This window comes from Dunckerocampus dactyliophorus, chromosome 17, assembly GCF_027744805.1.
Source record: "Dunckerocampus dactyliophorus isolate RoL2022-P2 chromosome 17, RoL_Ddac_1.1, whole genome shotgun sequence".
Lineage (NCBI taxonomy): Eukaryota > Metazoa > Chordata > Actinopteri > Syngnathiformes > Syngnathidae > Dunckerocampus > Dunckerocampus dactyliophorus.
Window position 1 is genome coordinate 15,523,150 of NC_072835.1, and position 18,617 is coordinate 15,541,766.

An 18,617-nucleotide genomic window follows, 5' to 3' on the forward strand; every position below is an offset into this window, starting at 1 on the left:
ACAGGATAAAATGTCGTGACTGCAGTATTCCATACTATACTTTATACTATCAGACAACAGAAAAAACATTTACATAGTAAAAAAAAATTATTCTGATGTGAAAAGTCATTTGAATGAAAGTTTTATTACAAATAAAAGCACAAAAGATGTGTGAGGTGTGTTCTATACATGTAGTATTTTGGATATGTTATTTTGGGTCAATCTTACGTGTGAAACTGCGCACAAAAACAAAACTCTTAGAGGTGGTGAGTTGTAAATAAGACAATTGGATGTACAAGTACATAAAGAGTTGTAGGAGTCAAAGCTGATATCTGTGTTAAGGTGTAAAGGGCATGAAACAGATTTTTAAAGAGACCAAACTAAAAGGGATTTCAATATACAGTATACTAACAGGCCACATTAGGTACACCTGCACAACATAAAACAGCAGCTCTATCGATCATTGTGTTTTGACAATGATAACGCTCACTTTTCGTCTTATTTGATCATTTATGTGGTTCACGTTGTCACAAATGAAAGCTGTAATATTTTGTCGACATGCATCTAGTGAGTGTGTTTCTCCAAAACGCGATCCTCTCAGTCATGCGTCACAAAACTCCCCGACATTAAATAATTCCACATTGATCAGTCATTTCTTTGAGCAAAAACAAAAGTATGATGTGATGTTTAAAAAAAAAAAAAAATCAAACCGAGCTAAAATGTCTTTTGTCTTTCAGGTAAAAATGAGTTCATGTCACAGCTAAGTCTGTGTTGTTGTATTGTTTGCACAATGGCGCCCACTTGTGGCCATTGCATGTGTGGCGCACACAAAGTGGGCCAAATCAAACACTGGAACAATGGAGGACACTTGCATGGAGTGTATTCATGTAGTCCCCCTCCATACAGGCAAGACTAGGACTTGGCAGGCATCATGGCTTCCCATTGATGGCGCCACCCATGGAGTTCTTACTTCGGCTCAGCCACGACGCCAGGAGTCCACGGGGCCGATGCGGCCGGACGGCGCTCTGCGTGACGCGCACCATGCGCGGCGAGCGCCACACCTTGATGGTGGCGTCGTCGCTGGCTGACAGCAGCAGCTCCTGGTCGGCGGGGCTGAACGCCACCGAGTTGACCACGTCGTCGTGGGCCAGCCGCGCCAGGCAGATGTTGTAATGGCGGTCCCAGATGTAGCCGTGCTTGTCCTCGGCGCCGCTGAAGCAGGGTGAAGATTGTAGGGCGGAGGTTAGGTAACGGAAAGCGACGCAAAAGCATTCAGGGTGCTGAGAACTAGGGAGGAAAGGACTACAAACTGGTATACAGTCGTTCCTCATTTATAGCGGTTAATTGGCTACAGATCCATCCATGCATCTTCTATGCCGCTTATCCTCACCAGTGTTGTGGGGGTATGCTGGAACCTATCCCAGTGTAGATATCTGTACCAGCGGGTCTCATAGAAGAATAATGCTTGCAGATGTCAGTATATTGTGAATAACCAAAAACACTAGGCTGCCCTTATTCACAGTTGTAGTGTCAGTGAAATAAGGTTGCAATGGGATGGTGTATTTGTTATCACCTGCTCGATGGTTCTCTGGTTGGCAGCAACTTCACTTGGCTGCTTTTCCTCCTGGTTCAGGTGGAAACGTGCTACGTGCTTTCTCATATTTGTCGCGTTCCCAAAATATTTTAAGCTTGTATGACAAAGCTTGCATATTGTCTGGCTCTTGTCCAGCTCATGTTTACCTTCAACTATGTGAAAGCCAAAGTGCTTCCAGACACTCGTTTTAAATCCAGCGGGTGCGGGTCGGAGTTTACGCTCAGCCATTCTGGTAGCGTCTTACACTTGCAACACCATATACTGCACTGCACAGGGCTGCACTTACGCTTTCCATCTTTTTGTTCTATTTTTTTTTGTTCCATCAACATCAATTATGGACATTTATGAATCAATTAATAATCGTAAATGTCCGCATCGCGATGCATCTAAGAATGGATTATTTCCCCCACACCTAATCCCAGCTGACTTCGGGCGGGAGGCGGGGTACACGCTGGACTGGTCGCCAGCCAATCGCAGGGCACATATAGACAAACAACCATTCACTCTCACATCAGTCGGCAATTAACCTGCATGCAACATGCATGTTTTTGGGAGGATCTGGAGAAAACACACGCACGCACGGGGGAGAACATGCAAACTCCACACAGAGATGCCCAACAGAGATTCGAACCCAGATCTTCCAGATCTCCTGTCTGTGTGGCCAACATGCTAACCATAACCACCTTTACAGACCCAACAAATGAATGCGATAAATGAATTTCTGCGATATAGGATAAATTAAATATTTTCATAGTTAAAGCACAGAAAACCTGTTGGACTTTCTAAATTCTAAATACGGTTTTCAACATTATTAGAGAGCTTTTTCTCACTCTGATCATGTCGGACATGCTACGGCTGAGTTCATGACTTCATGCAGTGTAAAGGTAATGTAACGTCTCAATGTTTTGTGTCATTACTGCTGCCTAGTGACCAGAATACTACATATCACTTGTAGACCAAGAAAGCGATCATTTATTAATTTCTGAAAAAACGCAATATAGCATAAAAGCAATTAAAACACACCTGTCACCCACAATGTTATAAAAAATTAACTCTAGGCTCCTACCGATGGCGAGTCTGTATTCATGCTGTGCTTGCATTAGCATTATATCACTATAATGTCTGGTTTCCCAAAAGTAGAACCAGTTAAATCCATCCCTATTCATCATAGAAATAAGCTTTTTTAGTCAGGACACTGCATGGTACGCTGCTAGCCGCTATGATCCATGAAATCAGTGAAGGAGACAAAAGAAGACCCAATATTTAATGAAAAGTATGGCTCACCTGGCAACATAGTCCCTGCTGACATCCAAGAAGATGAAGAAGCACTCGTCGTTTGGGGTGAAGGCCCGATGGGCGCGCAGACTCCGTCTCTCCTCCCGCAGGCTCTTCAGATCAATGACGTGCAGGTCGATTTCCTCAGCGATGGGGGGCGGCGACATGGGATCCGAGATGATGCAGCCCGCCGGCCAAGCCCGACTGTTCACATAGAGGTACCTGAGCGATCAACACACCACATCAAGGTGTTTTTGATTGTTTTGAGAGATAACACTGGAGCCTAGACCTCCACCTCCATCAGCTAAGCAACGCTTTTTTATATGCGAACACCAAATTGTGCACCTTTTACAGAAAGAAATTTGCAGCCTAAACATGAATTGTGGCATTCATGTGTGAGCTGGAAGTTGAATATTTGTAAATGAAGATCTTGTATTTGAGCCCATTGGAGCACGCAGATGTTCCTAATAAATTGAATTCAATACGATTTACTGACCGGTGGTCTGGAGAGAGGCCCATCCCGATGATGTGTCCGTGTATATCAATGACGTGGTCCAGTGAATCAAAAAACTCGTCTGAGCTGCGTTCTTCTCCTAGTACAGGTCCAGAAGTGGTCATCTGGTCCGGCTTGATCCTCTTAATGCCTGAACAAATCAGAAGCGCTGCTATTATGATGTATATCTGATATGGCCATGTGGACAATGGTACAACAAAAACACGCGTACCGATCTGGTGAGGGGAGTATGTAAGGCTGCCGGTGGTGAACAGTAAGTAGGTCTTGTCCTCTCCCTCGCCAGGCTCGATGAGGTTCGATTCCGGGGCCTTGGTGTGGGTCCGGCCCATCATCTGAGCCACCTGGGTCTCAATGGCCAACTGGCTGGGCTCCACATTCTTACGTCGCTAACACAGAACACAATCATTAAAGCCAAATAAAGAACTCGCAATGACTTCCCCTCGCATACCTGCTTAGCGTGCTCAAAGGTGGAGATGGCGGTCTGAGTAGGGGGGCGGGCGGTGGTTCTGCGGGAAGTCCCGTCCTGCTCCTCGTCCTCCTCCTCATCGCTGCCGGATGTTCCCAAATCAAAGAGGAGTGGCTGATGCTGCTGCTGCTGCTGTCCTTTCAGCCTTTGGGCCTGAGACTGAGCGTTGTAGTCCAGCAGCAGGTCTGGGTTGTCGTGGCGCCGGCAGTGGGCCACCATGACGGTACGGATGGTGCTGGCATTGATGTTCTGGATTTTGAAAAGGCGCTTTACCACATTGACGTTCTCGGATTCGATATCCTGTCCAGGGGAAAGACAGAGTTATAGAAGAATTTGACCTAAGTTGTTGTAAAAAAAAATCCTAACAATCAACTCCAGTGTACTTAGCTTTTTCTTTAGAATTTTTGAGAAGAGTACTAGAGACAGCACTTGGCGTAAAAAATAAACGATAGCCACAAAAAATGATCCGGAAGTATGGAAGCGGTGCAGGTATCCCTGTTCTGGCTGCTCAGTACAACATGGTGAAGTTGAAAATACACTCATCCTTCACTACATGGCGGTTCATACCTATGGACAATTTAGAGTCACCAACTAACCTAACATGCATGTTTTTGGAATGTGGGAGGAAACCGGAGGACCCGGAAAAAAATCCACGCACGCATGGAGAAAACATGCAAACTCCACACAGAAATGCCCAACTTCCCGATGTCCTGACTGTGTGGCAAACATGCTAACCACTCGGCCACCGTGCGGCCCTTCGTGGAAAGTCACTGGAACCAATTAACCGCAGTAAACGAGGGACGACGGCAATAGTAAAAGTAAAAAGGAAGAACGGAATGCATTTTACATTCTAAAATGGTAACATTTACAACAATGCCATTGGTCATTTTTCAAAATCAATCATACCCATCATCAAAGTTAAGGATAGCATCACAGCAGTAGACTTCTTTTTACACTTGCGTGACAGCCAGGAGCATTAAAACGTAACTAAAACAATGTCATTGGTCGCTTTGTATCCACTTTTTGTGTATTTTTTGTTTCACAATAAAACAGTGCTTATTACTTGGAGGACAATAAAACGTGTTAACACATTGCCTGCACAGTTAATGCAAAGTTTTATGGTGGTCGCAGTTTGATCGTATTATTTCTTACTGAAAATATATCCGTATCTCACGAATTAGTGCTGCATGTTGCTACTAAACCAGCAGAATATGAAGCCAAGGGCTGTCACCTGGAAGGCTTTATTGAGCCAAAGCACAGAGCAGGACGTCATGTTGCCGATCCAGTGCAGGTTACCAGAGATGAGATGGGTCTCGTTGAGCCAGCAGCCAAAGACGTCGTACGGCTTGTTCCTCACTCTCGACAACAGGGTGTAGTTCTCTGTGACGTTACGTTGCATTGACCGCCATCAAAACTGAGTGTTATCGTTGAACTCCCGTGTGAGATCAGATGAGATTGTTCAGGTGTGCGTTTTATTTCCCTTACCCAGACTGAGGACGGCGATCTCTCCGGAGGAGGAGTGGTGTGGGCCCAAGTAGACACCGGACACGAGCAGCAGGCTGTCGTCCGCATTGAACTGGGAGAACTGGGTGTAGCCCCAGTTAAACTGACGCATGCTGGAACTGTGCACCAGCGAGATGTTGCCATCTGCGCGTTCCGTGTCCCACAGCTGTACACGACACAGTTACATTGGAACACATCCCATAGTACAATTTGCATTTTCACATGTCCAAAAGGAGACAGGAGTATTTAATCGTAAGTCATCAATCATTTATCAATAAAATGTAGCATACATGTAACACCGCGAGAAAGCCCACCATTTACATGTTTATGTCTTCATGTTTCACTGACACTGTTTCTTCCTCAAGCGTCGAGAGTTCACACTTTGCTCGGCGGCCCTTGAAAGCACCGTACATGTGTGCTGCGATACGCAAACGTTTGTGTGGCTACGGCAGCTTTCGACAGCTGAAAACTTGCAGCAAGGTGAACACATGTTAACGTTTGATGGTAAGTTGTCACTGAAATGACAACAGGCAAGCAGTTTGAGAAACACTTTCTCTACCTTACTAGCCTGCAGCGTTAGCTTGATGACCAAGCTGAAGGCTACACCGTGACTCCAATTCCATCTGTTCATTGTCATTCACTAGTGGTGAGTACCTATAAACTGCATACTTTGGATGCATTTCATAAGTGTATGTTATGAAGTGTATGTTGCAGGGCTTCAACCTGGATTGTGACACGAGTTGTGACACAACTGAAGAGGGAAGGGGAGGGTCCTGGAGCTGAATCTAATTTAATGATTACAACAGTGACTTATATTGCAAATGTTGATCCAAAACCAGAAGAGAATTTCTCTGAAGGGCAATTTATGAAATGGGGGTAGCGGACGGTCATTATTGCATGTTCATTTGTCGATGGTTGCTTTGTCCCCTCAGTTACCTTGACAGTGCAGTCTTTGGAGCACGAGGAGAACCGGTGACCTCGGTGGGAGAAGGCCAAGTGCAAGACTTGATCGCTGTGCTCCCTCAGTGTTTGAACCTCCACACAGGGGATGCAGTCAAACAGACGCTTGAACTCCCTGTACCATGACACAGAGGCTGCACAAACACAGTTAGTCACAAGCACACAGGAGGACGAAGCGGGACCGTGAGTGCGCCCTAACCTGGGTGTCGGGGTACGTTACGGGGGATGCGGTAGTAAGAGTAAAACAGCTCCCGCCATAGGAACTCATCTCTGGAAACAGCCAGCCATTGGCGGCAGGTCAGACCCGCTCTTAGCACGGCATCATGGGGCAGACGCAGGAAGATCTCCAACACCACGCTGTCGGGCAGAAATGGGCCACACTCCATCCTAACATCCTGGATGGGCACACAGTCGTCGACAACGGTCACAGGGAGACAATAATACAACTTCTAGCACATGTTACATTTAAAGGAGGATTCATTTAGGCACCATCTGGTGTTTTTGTTTTTGTTCTACAATGGCATTAACATTATGCTACAGTAGGACTAAGTTGTGGATAAGACTTGATGTTAATATATAGGAAGACAGGAAATAAGAATGTCATCTTCCTTGACAAACCAGCCCGTCCACTGATTATGACCTAACATGGTAAATGTGCTTGGCAGCGGATCGAAAACTCCTGACAACACAGTATGTGTGTCTCAAAACGGCCTCCATAACCTTTAAACTGTCCTACAAAACGCACACAAGCCAAAACATTTGTTTAACTTTTTTTCGTCATATGTTCGCCAGCCAGATATAGGCAGCTAGCCACTGACGTTACGCTAAGGCGAACTTGTTGCTAAACCTGCTAGCTTGCTAGCTGACGTTTAGGTTTCCAACTCTGTGCTGACGAAATTACCTTTTGACAACAGCTTCGTAAACTGGCGCCTACGTTGCACGACTTATTCCACTTAATGATAAATGTATTAAATCAAAGTATAAGCGAAAAGTGTGAGCAAACCTGCTGCGGGGAGAATAGCACACGGCTGTCTAGCTAGCTACCGCTGACGGCTAGCCGCTTGGAAAATGACAACAATTCTCCCAGGTAGGGAACAGAAGCGGCTAGGCCGTACTAGTCGAGCACAGAGACCTCGTCATCCGCAGGCCAATTAATCTATTATAAACAGCTTGATATATTGATCGTTGGACACATAAATAAATAGTTGTTTGTTTGTTTATTTATAAGGGTGTTTACTCCTAATTTGTTCAAATAATGTAGGTTAACGATGAGTCATCGGCAAAGAAAGAATATGATATTTTTAAAGCAAATCTGGATCATTTTCCTGAGTAATGCATAAAATCATGCATTTTGTATCTGCTACGTACCTAAAAGGTCCTGTTTTCCCCGTACATGTCCTGATTTCACGTCCTGTCTTTGCCGTCCTGTGTTTTTTTCCCCTAAAGTGATGAAAATCTCTTGATTTTCATTGTTTTTCATTGTGCCACTAAATTGAGCAGCTCCAGGGCACTCTGCTGCATGTGATGTAATCCCTGAGAGGCTGCAGTGTGAGTGACTTTTTGAATTTGCGTTGGCCACAAAAAGCCGAAGAAAAAGCAAAACATGCACAGTTAACCCTCTGACGCTTGCCGAGTTGATGTCTTGCGCAACGTGGCAAGTTCTTGCCACTTTCGAGGGCGCATTTTTCCTGAAAATACCGGTTACGTTGCCAAAATGTATTTTGCAATATACAGTATGTCACAACATCTTTTCATGGGACAACAAAAGACTCAAGAAACGACACCTGGACTCAGTGTAAAGTAGTCAGTGTGCAGCTCGGATAAAAGCGCACGTTTGCTGTCCACTCCAAATAAAACAACACACAACCTTTAATGACAAAACCCCTGGCAATGAAAGTGAATACACTCCACGTTAAACTGTACTAATTGGGCCCTATTAGTCATGTTTTCCTCGGTACTGCAATGGTGGTGATCAACTTACTTTGTCCAGTCCGATTCTCGGCTTTGTGCTCAGTGTGCGTTCACATGACAGGGGGCGTTTGACGTCATAGTAATCTACAGAAGTGGTCCACAACCTTTTTGGACCCACGGTCCGGCTCGTGTTCCCACAAATCCCCGCGGACCGGGGTGGTGGTGGTGAGGGTCGGACTGCGATGTAATTTATCTCATTTAGTATGTATCGTGTAAAACTAAGACGGAAACAACATCAAATTAAAAGCACAAAGTAAATACAGACCCACCATCCACAACTATAAGCTTGGAGGTTGTTTTTCAGAGAGAAGATTATAGCGCCGCTGCTTGATGTGTGTGCTAGCATGAATTAACTTGAAAGTGTGCACACAACAAATACACACATTAGCACTCAATAACGTCATCAAACTTTACATTTATGCATTCCCACAGAATATCAGCATTTGGGAGCAAATATGAAGTGAAAAACCCCGATAAAAATACAGTATAGTTGACAATCTGTGCAGAGTGGGAGAAGGCTAGCGAACGTACAATGGTGCGTTCAAGGACTGTCAAACAAAGTGGGACACTCGCAACAAACAACATAAACATGCAAAAACTTCAAACTATATTACTTTTTAAATAAAATAATGGCCCATATTTCCAAACTTGATAACCATTTATTTTTAATTGTGCAGTACTCTACCGTACCTCCGCTCAAAAGGGAAGCGATCCTCGCCAGTGTGATGAGGAGTTGAAAAAGATGATTACTACCAAAAGCAACACTGTCGCCGCCAATAGAGCGAGGGAGGACCGCTGACAGAATAATGCTGAGCGTGTAAATGCGCAAGTTAACGCTGACTATTATACTAACCATACCCTACTAGTCTTTTCATTTATCAACGCTCAACAGTGTACACCTTTGACATTAATTTAAAAAAACATCACAACACTTTTTTTCATCTTTGAAATACGTCTATATCGTTTTCAAATTTGACTGCTCTAAATTGTAAAATGCTGTATCTGGTTGTGACCACTCGGTGGCAGTGTTGACATGTTTTTTTCCCTTTTTGTTAGAATATAGAAGTGTTTTGTTGCAGCTGATTGCTCATTCCGCCAGTCAATATTGTAATATAAGAAAACGAACGGGCTGAGTACTCATGCGGGGACTGCTGGGACATATACATCTGCGAACACCAACCGAGTTAATATTTCATATTGTATTTTATTCCTGACGCTCGGCTCAAACAGTGAGCAAATGTTGCGCATTCTCTCCGCATCTCTTATGGAGAATTTGATCAGGGAATGCTAGAGAAGCTGTGTGAGCTCAAAGTAGCCACTCCCATTGTAGTGCTGCCCGAATTGTTCTTGCTCCCACGTCCACCGAGTTCTCAATGAAGGGGGACGCCATCTCCGAATGAGTTACAGAGTGAAACAGCGGCGCTTTCATAGACGATTTTAAGCTGAAAGCCTGCACCAGGTTAGGAGTTTATCCTAAGTTAACATGGCGGTAGAAAAAGAGAGCTGCCTTGGTCGAACAGGCTGAGTTGCTAACTTGGCGATTTTGTCGGGACATTCCAACCCCCCTTCTCAAAAGCGACAAATTTCGTGACTTTTTCTGGCGTCGTCGGGGAGTTTTCCGGTATTCTGGGACTCAAAAGTGAAAGCACGTGTTGTTCTGCATTTTGTGTTCTCACTTGAGCAACAGCGGCTGTTGACAGTTCCGCCCCGCCCACAGGCTGTCACAAGCCGGCGGCGTACAGTCAGCTTCTGCGGCACACTGCCTGGATAAAATAGGAGGGTGTGTTTTTATTTTATAGTTAGTCTTTTGTTACTCTTTATGTGTAAAATGAAGTGGATTATCTGACAATTCCAGCCAGTTGCTATTACATATATTCACCAGTAGAGTGTGCTATTTACGAAGCACACTGAAGTTATGCTAATGTGAGCCATAGAGGAAACACACTGTGCTAATTTTGCAAAGTTCTCAATAGCCATTTTAATTAAGGTGTTTTTACTCACTTTTTTTGTCTCTCCTACGAGGTTATGCTTTTTTCCCTACAGCATTTTACAATATGATTTGAAAATTGGACAATGACATCATCCAGCAACTTCTAGGACAGCCGATTTTTAAGGGCAGAGTAAATTCAATTGTTATCCAAGCTGTACACTGTAGTGCGGTTTTAGTGCTGTCCCATGAAAAGTTAAATGTGGGGGGGTGTACTCACTTTTGACTGGATCAATTTTCTACCCATACAGACGAGGCATACTTGGAATGTATTGAAATTATAAGGCCTTTTTATAGTAAACTTCCAGTATCATTTGTCCTAGTTTTGGGTAATCAAACTATGGTCACCCGAGGCGAACACCCAATGGAAAACTTTAGCTTGCCGTGATAGTGATACTGTGCGGTGCCTCTCAGGTTACTGTTATCAGGAATGCTGTGTCATTGGCTTCAGTGCGCTCACATCATAGGAACAACAGGGCTGCAGTGCAAAATTGAACTGGTAAAGGGTGGGGGGGAAAAGCAACAGAGGCACCATGTTGTGACTAATCATCTCTGGTAAGTACTCAGTGTTGTTGTATTATTAAAAAAAAAAAAAACATCTGATAGGGCAAAGGTCAGGTTGCCCTACTGTGCTGTGCTTTCTTTCAGTGGTGAGAAACACCGCAGAGTTGATCTCTTCTTGCTGCTGCACGAGGGAGCTGAAGCCTGCAGCTGCAGCACCGGGATGATTCAACCGGAGTAAAGGTCATAATTACGGCATCAAATGTACATTGTTTTTATAAAATAAGATATGCAGCCTTAAAGTGTTTGTTTTTTTGTGCAGGACAACAAGTGTGGACGGTCTCAAAGGACAAAACCACACTTGTCTCCTAATTCTTCGACGACTACAACCAGTGTTTGTTCCAATGATGACTTTTCCGGAAACTTCTTCTCAGGAAGTCGGATCATGTCTGACAACTGACAAACACTTTTCACTGTGTTATAATGTAAAACGAATGTGTTGAAGGTAATGTAGGAATTGGAAATAAATAGTTCACGGTCAGCTAACGCTTCCTCTTTTTTTAGCCGGGTATTTGGCGACATCGTGTGGACAAAAAAATTACTGCAAAAAATGATCACGAGGCTGGAAAACTGAGCTTACTGTATTTTATTTGTAAGAGGATAAAACAATAAGGTCACTGCGTATGTATTTAAAAACATTATATAACAGAAATACATTATCTTAGTCTGCATTACTTTTACTATTATCATTATTATTATTATTATAATTATTTAGTGTATTTTTAATATATAAGCAAGCACTATGAAAAATAAAATGATAGTTCTAAATTACAATTATTGTTTTGAAGCGTTGATTAAAAAAATAGCTTCAATAAAAAAAATTGACAGTAATTTAAATGTAACAGATGCTTTATCCATCACGAGGGAAATTCAAAAATCCAGTGGCATGTATCTGAACATTTAAAAAGCTATGCAGTTACCAATAGAATAATGTGCGCAAATACAGAAGAATGCAAAACAGGTGTCTAAATATATATAAATATTTCATGGGCCAGATATTAAAAGCCATATATTAAAATATGACAGGAAAATATTATTTGACACAAAATATCGATTTATAATATCAGAGATAAGCAGTGTAAGTATAAAAATGAAAAAAAAAATAATAAAAATATAACTGGTCTACAGTTTAAGTTATAGGTAGGTTTAAACAGTATATTTAAAACTGACTACTGTATACTGTAAAATAATTATCGAACGAAATAAAATACTTTGCAACAGTTAATGGATTAAAAAAAGCGCATGCATTTATTCAGCGAATTATCATTCAGACACACACACGTGTAAATTCATATTTATTTAGCGTACAAGAAGGACAAAATGTATTTACACGCACATATAAAGTAGTAGCATACAGTACATTTAGCATATTTTAGCATTACACGAGAATTGGCTCCGTACAAGTTTACATTTGCGTGTGGGTGTTATTCATTCATTCATTCATTCATTCAGGTCTTCGTATTCTCAGGGCATTCAGTCAAGTTTAAAGTGACAGTTTCATATCTGACAGTGGAAACTTGGGATATTTACTTGGCTTGATGGTGCAAAGAGTATTAGGACTTGGGGGGCGGCAGCACCTCACCACACAATACCTTTAAAACATCCCGCCCCACAATAAAAATGCCACCACAACAATTAAGAAATGTGTTTACATGTGGAATAAATAGAAAATATGTGACAGGCGGATCTTTAGCCTCTTTCATGCAGAGATGCTGCAAAGTAGCTGCATAATGCCTTTCACACAGAACCCAACAAAGCAGACTATAGCTCGAACTGCGCTCTGTCCGGCCAACACTGCAGGAGAGAGAGAAGACTTCAGCAGGATACCTTTTCAAACAGGTGTCGTCCCGCCTCCGTTGCAGCACTCATATTACCTCAGAGGCTGGAAAAAAATACCAGGACGACCGACGGTGCCGTTCACATAGAACAGCGATAAAGGCCAAACAGCCGGCTTTTACAGGCGATTTGACGGCAGCAACCTGGCAATTTTCCTGCTTCTGAGATGGTATCAGAGTTGTACCATGATGACTGTGTGTGTGTAAGAGTTCTGTATAAAAGGCACAGGTGGCTAAACGCAGTAAGGAGTAACAGTCATGACTGCATGCAGTTTGTGTCACTCTTGTACTCGCAAAGGGGTGAAAATGTGTCAACACGTGCACCCCTACTGTACTGCTTGTGAGGGTTTTTTTTTTGTTTTTCACCGTGTGGGGAAATACACCACACGGTGGCGCTGTTATTAATTTACCGTAACCTTCGGGTGTTTAGGGGGAATCATCACAAAATTTGGTACATAGCTTTAGGGGGCTGACGAGCACACGTATGCAAAATTGGTTGGAAAAACATGGCCGCCATGGAGCAAAACATCAGTTGCCAATAAGTCAATGACCATTTGTCTAATGATGATACAAGCTTGAGGATGTGTGTAGGACGCGTATGCTGGCATGAAGTACAGAGCATTTTGAACACAACCCACAGGGGGCACCACACACGTGTGGTATCTTGCAGGATGCCCATGTAGAAGAGGCAATTGCGGGATGTTTTTGATGACATGAAGATGAAGTTTTTACACAAAGTGTCTCCTGTCATCTAAAGTGCAACGTTGTTTAGTTTGGCCGTGTGTGGTCAGAGCACCAAGGCGGGGATGTGGTGCACCAGGGACACGGGATGGTGGTGATGGTGGTGGTGTTGGCGAACGACAGGTGCCATCGGCTGGGCGGCCGCAGGAGGAGCAGAAGAAGGAGGAGGAGGAGGAGGAGATCCCTGCGCGGCCGCCTCGGGCCCGGCGAGCGCCGGTTTGTGCCGGGCGCTCTTCTGATGCGCGCGCAGGCCGGCCAGTTGCGAGTAGGCGCTTTGGCACACGTGACACTTGTAGGGGCGCTCCCCCGTGTGCAGGCGCACGTGGTTGCGCAGCGTGGACGACTGGCTGAAGCGGCGGTTGCAGAAGCGGCACACGAAGGGCTTGTCCAGCGTGTGGATGCGCATGTGCGAGCGCAGGTTGCTGCGCGAGTTGAAGCCGCGGTGGCAGATGACGCAGCGCATGCGGCCTGAGGTGTGGACGGAGGCGGAGGAGGACGACGAGCACGAGGGCGGAGAGCAGATGGACTCGCAGGACTGGGAGTCATCTGCAGAAAGACAGAGGGGACAGTGTTGATTAGACACTCTACTGACACCTACTGGCCAACATAAACCATTACATGATTACAATTCAGTCATGCAACAATAACCTAGTTTGTTATTGTGTGTAGTTTGAGCGGTTCCGATCTCACTTCTTTACGTTGTAGAAAAACACGTTTGCAACCAAAATCTAATAAAATCACACTCATCAGGACCGCAACTTCTTCTTAGTCTTTTATACATTCTTTTAAACAGATCCAGGGAAGAAAATCCTGCAAAACGCCCCCCCAAGAAGCACTTTTCTGTTTGTTGTGATTTTATAAACCCTATGCTATGCTATTTTATACTGATAAATGTCATCTTAAATTGAGTACACAATTAGCAAGCACTAAGGAGGAACAAAAAAAAGCAAAAAAATTCAAAATTTGAATTATTAAATTGGAAAAAAAAGATAAAACAGCCTCTTTTTTTTTTTTTTTTACATTTTTATATGGATTTAAAAGCTCAAATAAGCAGCGCGAAATACAAAAATCCAAGTATGGAGACATGCATTGGTCCTTGCTCATTAGGAACAATAGAAAAATCAATGTTTCCATCAGTGTTTGCAAATAATACTAATAAAGACATTACTTTTTAAAAGCCACGCTTGACTGGAAAACATCAGTGAGGCATAAAAACGAACATGTACGAACTGTGGGCTTTTTGCTGTGTATGGATATAGAAAGAAAAACATGAATTCTTACCATTTCTGCTCTTCTTTTGCTGCTCTTCGTCTGTTCCCGGAACTCCGGGGATTCCTAGGAATGTGTTGTGGGTGTTTCCATACCACACGAGAAGCTCCTGGTCTGGCGGGATAGTCTAAAAAATAAAAAATGAGGCTATTAATACAACAATAATAATAATAATAATAATAATAAGATTAATATATATGAATGCTACTTGTAGCCAAGAGAGAGCGGTGGTTTAAAGACGGAAGAACCCTATAAAAGTTTCCTTTACCTCCACAGCTTTGTAGTAGATGCTGCTGCCAATCTGGACCACCTCCAGGTTCTGTTCTTGCTCATTGCGGGCACATTTAATGTAAGTCATCCAGCTGCGTTGGTCCTCCTGGCTGGCATCAATGAAGTACCTTACGGTGCCGTCCTCATTGAACACCTTTGAAAGACAGAACAGGTCTAGATCATCCACACGACTGGCTCATCAGACCTCCATGGGCAATCAGTAAGGCGCTCAGGCTCACCTCCCACATCAGGTTGTTGTTCTTGAGCAAGTCTACGTGTTCTGGGGAGAGAACTTTGCCGGTGAATGGGCCCATCTCTGTGCCGGCCTTGATCCAGGTTTTGGAGAAGATTCCAAGACCTTCTCCTGGGATGGAACTCTGGGCTATGATGACTTCACTGGGAAGCACCAAACTGGACAACTTCTGCACCTCTGCAAAATAAATAAAATTTAAAATTTTAAGTTTATTTACATAGTTTTATTGCATTTTGTGTGCATGTTGCATCTTTTCGTGCATAGTCGGGCCATTTAACTTTTGTTGCAGCTTACATATTTATGTGCATTTTGGTTTTTAAAAAAAAAAATTTTGGGCTCTTTTGCACAGCTTTTTTTTTTTTCACCTTACATTTTTGTATATTTGATTTTTTTGCATCTTGCATATTTATGTGCATTTGGCCTTACATTATTTCTGCATTTTTTGTATGTCTTTTTTTTTGCAACTTTTTGTACATTTTTGGGGGGGCATTTGACCTTTTTCTTTTATACATCATTACACTCCATTTTCGCTCATCACCCCCCCCCCTCCCCAGTTTTTCATTTTTGACATTTACATTTATGGCGCCAAGTGGTCTCGTGCAGGAACGGTTCTGAATGGACTGGATCGAAACATTAAGGGACACATTATCCTCCGTTTAATTCGATTATCTGCTTGAATTCAGCGTTTTTGTTGTGCGTCAAAACCCTCACGGAAAGCATTTTTTTTTTCATCCCCACCCAAAAGGGTGAGAAAAAAAAGACAAAAAAAATCCTTTAATGTCAAAATCAAAGTTTTTTTTTTTGGTATTGAAAGCTGCAAGAAAAAAAAATGCTAATAAAAAGCTTTGTCCAATGGGGGTTAAATGGTCCTCCATTGCTGGTGTCCAGCAATTGGTCACACTTCAGATGTGATATTCATTAAAAGGTTAGCGCAAAAAAGGGCCGGCTAATTCCAAATTCATTATCCTTTTAAGAAGTTTGTAGCAATAAATTTGCGCTGAATGAAACTGGGCCCTGTTAAAAGAGACTCAGGAATCTGGGCAAGCAAAAAATGGAAAGGCGATTAGATGGCTGACATGCAATGAATAGCATTAGATTTAGCCTTCACGCCGCATTATGCCACGAACAGCAAATCTTTTTCTTTTTTAAAGAAAAAGAAAAGAGAGAGCCCCATCATGGCTGCCAAGCACACGGAAAGAGACTGTCCGCAGATTGATGAATGCGCGGATAAAGTTCTCCAAAAAGAAAAGCCAAGCTTCTCCTTTTGCACAAAACTTTCCCAGGTCAAGCGCAAAGTTAACCAAATGCATTTAAAGGCGCCCTTCAAGCACAGGCATTCGGCGTTAAATGGGGGACAAATGTGGGAAAAAGTGCATCAAGTTGTGGGCAATAACGTCGCTTCATACGCTTCTTGAAGCCAGTTTGAAATGTACAGACGTTGAAGTAGACACGAGTACAACAGTTTTAATTGCGTTACGTTGCAACTCTCGCTTATCCCCGAGGATTCATTCATTATTTGCTTCGGATTTAAGGAAAATAAAACAAATCAAAGCGGATTAGGTTCAGAATGTAGCATATTGTATGTCTGCCCGTGCCTCACAGCTGACTCGTATTGATGAGATCAATTTGGATTCATTCTAAGGACAGACGAGAAGATACGCAAACAAACGGCGAATTTACAACAAACAAAAAAATTTTAAAAAAGCATTTTGTACCAAGTGGCCAATAAAAATAGTAAACATGGTTCTTACCTCCAGCGAAGGACTGTGCCAACACCTCAGCGGTGAAAGCGGTTCTGGTGCAGCCGGCGTGTCGCTCCTCGGCCTGCAGGTGTTCCCCCCCCTGCAGGACGTTCCTCCAGCGGCCGTACAGGAAGCTGTGCAGGACGTCCGACGTGATCACGTCCGACAGCACCGCCCGGGCAGGACACTTAAATCCAGACTTGAGTGCCAAAGCTTCTGCGGGCAGCACGGAGCCCATATTGTTCCTGGTTTAAAGTAATACAGCTGGAAGATGGGAAACAAGAAAGTAGGAAGAGGAGAAAGTGGTTCCTCCTCTCCTGAATGAGTGCGTGGGTGAGATCTGGCCCTGCTTGGCTCTTGAGGGGCCCTTTATACCGGCGGGGGGGTTGTGCCGCCCAGGCCCCAATTACTTATTAATGACACACCCCTTGCAGCGTGGCCTGCCCGTGCATGCTGTTCAACTTTTACTGTCATCAATGCATTTTAAATCAACACATTCAAAATAGTTACCCCCCCCCCCCGAAAAAAACTGAATTGTCATTACACCAACTTTGTCAAGGAAATATACATTTTCATGACTTTTCCCTCCAAAGTCATGACAGCAACTATTCACAACAAGCACAACTTCTCACAAGATTCCTTTTTTCCTCGTGCTTGTTCTCCAAAAATGATTATTCTTATTACAACCATTGTCCCCCCCCCACCCCCCACCACACAAACACAACAAAATCCAGCTTTACATGGGACTTTTTCCCGCAAAAATCCACAAAGCTTGAATCGGGGGCAGCTGGACTCCTGGTTTCACCGTTAGCCCAAAAGGCTTCTTCACTTCTAATTAAGTGTGGAGTCTCCCTTTCTATGCCTCCTCTGGTGGGTCCCCGGGGGGGCTCACAATAGAGTTGTTGCCTGGTGAACGACCACGCTGCATAACAGCCTGCCTGCCTGGTGGCAAAACAGCTTCATAGTGACTGCTTTTCCAGTGGAATGAGACAATCTTTGGGGGAGAGGCGTTAGAACATCTGTTTTGTTGTCCTCAAAAGGAATGTCCCGTCTTTTCAATGCCCCTGGGCCTGAAGAAACTTCTCTCTTCTGTTGTGTAATGCATTTGTATACAGTATGTAGTGATTGGTCTCTCCAATGTAGGGGTCATTGCACTCCTCACTACACAGCACTGCATAAACAACATTGCTGAGTTTCCTTCACAGGATTTTATATTTGGGGTGAACCAGTTGAGGGGTTTGAAATGCATCAGGTTGTTATTTTTGGAGTTTCTCTGACAAACCAGCCACTTACAGGACCACCGCAGATTTGACACAGACCCAGTTAGGATACCCACAGCTAGAAAGAGCCTTCCTTCTGTATTCCGTTACAGGTGGTGGGGATCTTCTCTGCTCCATCCTCGAGGGTTCTGATAACCCCTAGCTTGTCTTCCAGGGGCTGTTGGGTCTGTGCGGGTAGGCTTTCTGTAGACCCCAATATCAAAGCTTCCGTCCTTCCATGCCCACAATTCGCAGTCCATAAACGGCAGTGGGTTTTGTTATTGATGTCTTCCCGAGTGAAAGGGATGTTTCTGTACACAGTGTTGCTATTACTGTTAAGTTATTACATTTACTCTTTTCATAAAAAAACAACTAAGATGACATTTTACTTCCGTTTTTCTCATACTTTGGTTGTGAAGAAAAAAAAAATTATCATTT

At 43.6% G+C, this 18,617-nt stretch overlaps 2 protein-coding genes and 1 long non-coding RNA gene across 5 annotated transcripts; 1 reads left to right on the top strand and 2 right to left on the bottom strand.

Annotated features, from left to right (window-relative positions):
- Window positions 1-250: 250 nt before the first annotated feature.
- Window positions 251-7,795, bottom strand: fbxw5 (F-box and WD repeat domain containing 5). Of its 3 annotated transcripts, none has more exons than XM_054757015.1 (10): window positions 7,660-7,795; window positions 6,491-6,686; window positions 6,268-6,425; window positions 5,314-5,497; window positions 5,060-5,208; window positions 3,811-4,128; window positions 3,574-3,748; window positions 3,345-3,492; window positions 2,858-3,070; window positions 251-1,191 (listed from the first exon to the last, which is right to left on the bottom strand). In XM_054757015.1, the coding sequence occupies exons 2-10, from the start codon at window positions 6,675-6,677 to the stop codon at window positions 909-911; spliced, it is 1,815 nt and encodes a 604-aa protein (XP_054612990.1). In that variant the 5' UTR covers window positions 6,678-6,686; window positions 7,660-7,795; the 3' UTR covers window positions 251-908. The 3 variants fall into 3 exon arrangements, with proteins under 3 accessions (XP_054612990.1, XP_054612988.1, XP_054612989.1); XM_054757013.1 differs by lacking the exon at window positions 7,660-7,795 and adding an exon at window positions 7,295-7,374; XM_054757014.1 differs by lacking the exon at window positions 7,660-7,795 and adding an exon at window positions 7,193-7,338.
- A 2,779-nt stretch (window positions 7,796-10,574) lies between these two features.
- LOC129170436 (uncharacterized) lies at window positions 10,575-11,225 on the top strand. The gene is made up of 3 exons (XR_008566604.1): window positions 10,575-10,804; window positions 10,898-10,993; window positions 11,073-11,225. It is a non-coding gene; the product is annotated as an uncharacterized LOC129170436 (long non-coding RNA).
- Window positions 11,226-12,149: 924 nt separating this feature from the next.
- On the bottom strand, window positions 12,150-17,229 carry LOC129170099 (PR domain zinc finger protein 12-like). The gene is made up of 5 exons (XM_054757307.1): window positions 16,930-17,229; window positions 15,165-15,355; window positions 14,924-15,079; window positions 14,668-14,782; window positions 12,150-13,932 (listed from the first exon to the last, which is right to left on the bottom strand). Exons 1-5 carry the CDS (start codon window positions 17,156-17,158, stop codon window positions 13,433-13,435), a joined length of 1,191 nt encoding a protein of 396 aa, XP_054613282.1. The 5' UTR covers window positions 17,159-17,229; the 3' UTR covers window positions 12,150-13,432.
- Between the last annotated feature and the right edge of the window lie 1,388 nt (window positions 17,230-18,617).